Raw genomic sequence first — 6000 nt, 5'->3', positions numbered from 1 at the left:
TGCAATTTTAATATTTTTTCTATTATAAATATTAAACAAAAATCTTACAATTTATATAAAATCTTTACAGTCTGTACACTTTTTCAATCTTCTCGAACAGCATTAAAACAAAAATTTTTCAAGTTGCCATAGATATCAGTTACAACAAAATAACAGATTGCTACCGTAACAAAAACATATTTCCAAAAACATATATAAGCTACTTTAAGGGTGGTTGTGTTTAATCTGAATATGAACAGTAGCTCTGCCTTGTTAATTGTGATATTAATCTAGCTACTTTTATCTTTAAATAATCAGATTTCACACTTAAAAAATAAACAGTAGTTGGGGGAGGGGGGAACACACTTGTTTTTTTCTTCCTGTATGTACAAGAAACACAGCGGAGCCTGGAGTAGGAATAAAGGCAAGTTCTTTTCATTTAAATTAACCATGACAAGATAAGATACATTTCAATATCAGTGTTTGCTAACATGACTTTTAAACAGCACTGAGTACTTTAATAGTATCTTTTTTCCTAGCATAAAGCAGCTTGAAGATTAATACAGATGTGATTTTTGTTCGGCAGCTTTGTCAGTTTTAGCAGTATCCCTGTAGTCAGTTTCTGCTATTTAGTCTTTCACAAAGCAAAAAGGAAGTCCCAAAAGAAATAAGAAAAAAAAAAAAATTTGTAAGGGGCTTTGGGTGAACAGAGAACCTGAAGCTACTGTGAGAGCTCTGAAATTCTCCAGTATCAACTGACGACTTTGAGGCAGGAAGTTTTCAGCGTACCTGAAGCACCACATGCTTGTTCTGTAAGACATTCCTGCAAACAGAGCCCTTCTAAGTCATTCAGATTGTTTGTAAGAACAAGACGACAACACGGAGAAACACTAAGTATTTAAGACTGTACAAATCTATGGTCGTAACTCAATTTTAAGTACTCGACCTAGTAACACAGTAGCATTTGGGCCAGCTGCTGATGTGAGGGAATTTTCTTTTTAAGTAAGAGTTTGTTCATGATCTCTGCCCCCCAGCGTAGACAAAGTATATGCATACACACAAATTCTATTAGAATCCCGAATTTAGACCGCAAGCAAGCAGTCATCTTAGCTGCACAACAAGATTAGCTGCTCTTTTGGGGTATTTTCAAAATACATGAAAATATATTCAACTTTTATCTTGTTTATTGTTGCAGAAACATTTTTATTTGCTAAATGCCTATTAGAAATACGCCTTGCTGTAGTTCCCTGAATAGAGGGACAAGGTCAAGAAGCTTACAGAAAATAGGCAAAGCAAGTTTGCAGACATGACCTGAAAGCCATTCTGATTGCTTCACTGATCAAAGTGCAATTCCATGTTAATTGTTAATAATTCAGGTTTAGTGTATGAGGAAAAAAAGCTGCACAATCTTCACAGCTGCTGTTTTTTGTCCTATGCGTTTCAGTTATTTACAGTAAGTAACAGAAAATCATCTACTACTACTATTTCCCTCCATTTGTTTTTACTTATACATGGACATGCAAGCACAATCCAAATTCAAAACAAGACTTTAGAATCACTAAGCTGGCAAGTAGTTTCAAATGGACTTTTTTATATATAAAGCATTCATATACTTGATAATGACTGTAAATTGTGGATGGAACATACATTTACACCACTCTGAACACAAAGCACACATGCTATTGTAATAGGTTGACTAAATTTCAATCTATAATGGACTTGTAACTTACAAGTTTTGAGGAGCATTAAGTGGACTTTGTAGATAAATATATCAAAGTCATCAGTTTCTGATGTTTAAATGTGTGATGACAAATCCCTGTTTGATAAATGCAAGCAAGTTTTATACAACTGTAAGTGTACAGATTCTCTTGGAATGCATATGCAATTTTAAAATTGGCTATTCTGACAAGTAGATTTATCAGTAACTTGAAAGACTGTTTTGTTGTCTCTTAACAATATGTACACTTTGTAGCTTTAAGAAAATTAAGTTACCTCCCTAGCACCTTTTACTATACAAAATTTACACACATAAGAGCACACCCATCTTGACCCTTTACCTAAAGTGCATGTGAAATCTAGGAGAAAATGGAGAAACCTTGGTTAGAACCAGACGGTGTTAGGAGCTCTGGAATCCAGTAACTGTTGCACTGGGGTTACTGTACAGTTTCCCTCATAATACGGCCCTCGAGGTTCTACTCAACAATGGTGTCCACTTTGACATGAGAGAAAAATAATCAGCCTTGTCCCATATCTACTGTATGTGGACAACAAGTTATCCCTTAAGCCAAACGAGGAGGGCTAAGTGTTCCAAGCTGTGGCATGGGACACAAAAATGGAAGCAGTATTCAATGTAAACTCTAGGCTTATCTATTTTACCTTAACAAAGGTAAGTGTTTGAGCAGCAGGACTTCTGAAGCTCTGAAAGAGGTTTAAAATAATTGTCAGTTTATCTTAACAAAGCCTAAGAATCAAATAATCAAATATCATTAGCTTAACTACTTATTTTAATATTCTTGTCAAACTTTGGAAATAAAGATGACAGTTGACTTCATGATTTTCCTTGGTTTCAGCCACAATGAGAAGGAACTGTTTCTCTTAATGGAATATTTCCACAGTTTTACTTAAATACTCAGCTTTATCAACCACTTGTTTCTACAAACCTGAAAATGGGCCAAATCTGAGGTGACACAGTCTTATTAATAGCTATTTTATCAGAACACTTGTAGAGTAAGGTGTGCTGCTGGCAGCCAAGTCACTGGGGAATCCACATGGTCTTCATCGTGAACAGAAACTTCAGCAACAATGTCACTCTTTTTAAAAGCAAACCCAGAAGATAGTATTTTCATTGCACAGATAATGCTAAATTACCTTAAAAAGTCAAAGGAATGGATTTATACATTTGGGAATGTATGTTTAATATGGAAATTTGTTGAGTAAAGAGTAACATCCTTCAGGCTTTCTCTCCAGTTCACTTGGTAAAGCAGCTTTATCACAACCCCACCTTCAGTCTTACATTCTTCCACGGGAGATTTCCTCTCTTGTCTGCTAGGAGCAGTCTCTGTGTTGTAGGTTGTCAACTACATGGTTTCTTCTCTGGATTGTGAGAGATTCAATTTTTTTATGTGCCTGTTCCAGTTGGATCTTTAAACCTTCATTGTCTGCCTTTAGAATATTTCTTTCCTAAATGAAAAAAAAAAATAGACAATGTTATTTTATTTTGAATTTGTTTCAGGACTGTCTGGTTGTACATTCAGGTTGACTGGCATAAATGTCAGTTGGTGTAGCTCTTTTATCAGTGGAACAGAACCAGTAACTTATTTGAACGTTTCCATAGTCACTGGTCTACCCTTTGTATATACTCTTAAAAGTTTCCAGCAGCTGGTATCTGACAGTCACGTCCACAACCTGCATTTATCCACCTTTTGCTGCTCCTCTCATAACAGCAAAAATCTAGGAGAAACAAGAACACAGCTCACACTTTACTGCTCTACTAATGCAGAAATTGATGTACAATAATCTAACATTAATTTATAACATCAGCTGCTGTTCAGTAATTGAGGTCAGGATCTGCTGAGGGGGCAAGGACAAGTGTACACTGTGGGACTCACATGAATGGGACATTTTAAAGAACCAGTTCTTACAAGGACATCCACACTTCACATCCTTGTCGATATTGAATGTACTGTTGACTGAAAGAGGAGTGGTCTGGACTGGACGATTCTTGCTAATTGTCTTAATCTCTGTCTTAATAAACCAATCATCTTTCATAAAAGATGCGCTCACTTTATCAACAGCAAAGGATACTTTGAAAGTTATGCTGATCATTCAAAGATCAGGCTGTGGTCCTGTTGTTGGACTGTTTCCATGTTGGTCCATCTCAGAATAGTGATAGTATTGAGTAAAGTATGAAAATAAGTCTGCCTTTGTTCCTCACAATAATATCTGGATCCATCCATCAGTTGCATTGTTGATATTATGACAGTCTCTCTAATCTGTCTGGAAAGGTGGTGTTTCCACAAACCTGAATTTGGGCCAAATCTGAGGTGACACAGTCTTATGAATAGCTACTCTGTCAGAGTACTTCTAGAGTAACACGAGCCACAACTGGGCTGATGCAGGTGAAATCTAGCAAGAGGCATCATGTCTCTTCACACAGCAAAATTTCTTCGTGACTTAAAGTTATCAAAAAAAAGAAGGGATTCACTGTCAGTTGAACAAAAGCAGAGTTCCCTGCCCTCCCTGCCCCGTATATGCTGTCACTTAGGGGAGCAGAGGCCACCAAAACCAGGAAGAACTTCAGGACTGTGTTACTCATTTTATGGAATAACATCTTGTCCTAAGTGACTAGATTATGGTCACATTCTTGCCTGTCACTTTTAAGACTGACAGGGATCACAGTGTAATCATAATAAAGGCTTCAAAATTATACTCCCTAAGCCCTATACTAGTACTAAAACTTATGCTTGAAGTGGAGATCGCCTGGAGTTAAAGTAGCTAAGAATTTATGATGCCACTCATGGATTGTTCTGGCAATTAATTACACTGGAGTAAGGTGACACCTTCCCACCCATCCAACTCCCCCACACCCTCCAACCACTTTACAGTGCTGTTGTGTAAAACAGAAGTTGTTTCATCATGTATGTACCTGCTCAAGTTCCTGGTATGAGGGTTTACAGCTGTGATGCTCCTCCTTCATTTTCTGGCTGAAGTCCTTGTTTTCCCATTTAACATATGCTTTTCTGCGGCCTAGAATTGGGCTTGGACATGGGGATGGTGGAGCTGCTTGGAGATAAGGATTTTCTGGCATCCTATGTTCTTTCTTCTCTGTCTGCCTATGAGATACATCACCAGCCAGCAATACAGGATCAGTCTGTGTACCTTTATGAACCACAGCTGGTTTCAGTCTCACTGAGATTTTCTGAGCTGAGGAACCCATGAGCATAATGGTTCGGTCCTTGCTGTCTTCATTGTGTTCCACTGCTTCTCCATTAGGAAATGTGAATGGTCCTTCCTCTTGTCCTGTAGAATATATATGGTAAATTGAATCAAGATCTTATCCCAGGAAAGGAGAAACAGGAGGCACAGTAATTAAACATGAGTTTAATAACTAAACCAACATCTATTCTTTATTGATTTTAGATTCATTGCTCTCCAAAATAGGTGTCACTGGAAGTTTCTCAACGTTGTGTCTCTTGGAACAACTCTTTGCCCTGTCTCAGTAACATAAACATGGATCAGTAAGAGGAAAACAGGTGTACCATCAAGGTCAGCTAGAAAAAAACCTCTAGGTGGCTAAGACGTTTTATATAGACCATTGATCTTAGTGAAGGGCTGGAAGATTAAACCTGGGTATTAGTTCAGTGTTATCACAACTTGCAGCTGTAAGATACAACTTACATCATCCACTTTATACAGGTGAAATAATGACATTTTTAATTTTACACTGCTTTTCTATAGGTCATCCTAAAATACTTTTGCAGTTAAAAGTAAAAATGGATGGACGGGGGAAAAAACCCCACAATGTTAGAAGCAGTGGGCAAAAAATGTGATTGAAGGATTTAAAAAAGACTTGTTTCAGATAAGTAATTTCTGTTGTTTGGAAGAAGACAAAATTTTCACACACATGAGGGGAAAGAACAAAGTCAGTCCAGTAGCTGCTGCAGGCTCTGGAGAATTAAATGAGGATATGGATGAGCAGATGAGGCTTACACCTTCAACCTAGACCTGAATTCTCATTCTTCAACATGATGTAACATTGAGAGGTACCACATTCTGGCACAGTGGGTGATGATGGGGCAACATGCTACAGTTCAATCTCCCTATAAGCGTGACATCCCACGAGGTGGTTATTATGCAGTGCTGCAGCCATTGCAGGTGCAATCACAGAGATGCACGTGGTCAGTTATCAAGAGAAACGGGCTGCATTGTGCTCCATGTAAGTGCTAAAAGGAAGCCCACGATGGAATCCAGTATGAATCTTAAATACAACACAAAAGATTGATATCAAAGTGGCAAGAAGTA

General features: G+C 37.7%; 1 protein-coding gene across 1 annotated transcript in view; it reads right to left on the bottom strand.

Annotated features, from left to right (window-relative positions):
* RASGRP1 (RAS guanyl releasing protein 1) overlaps positions 1-6000 on the bottom strand; it is a 43904-nt gene continuing 37904 nt past the window's right edge. Inside the window, exons 16-17 of the mRNA XM_087746623.1 lie at positions 4625-4998; positions 1-3159 (exon numbers count right to left, since the gene is read on the bottom strand). Coding sequence (XP_087602749.1) covers positions 3025-3159; positions 4625-4998 — 509 coding nt within the window. The 3' untranslated portion in view covers positions 1-3024. The remainder of the gene's footprint in view (positions 3160-4624; positions 4999-6000) is intronic.

This window comes from Nipponia nippon, unplaced genomic scaffold (genome assembly GCF_047370975.1).
Source record: "Nipponia nippon isolate SJK-2023a ecotype South Korea unplaced genomic scaffold, ASM4737097v1 scaffold_10, whole genome shotgun sequence".
NCBI classification, from domain to species: domain Eukaryota; kingdom Metazoa; phylum Chordata; class Aves; order Pelecaniformes; family Threskiornithidae; genus Nipponia; species Nipponia nippon.
This window is presented reverse-complemented; position numbering and strand designations above follow the sequence as displayed.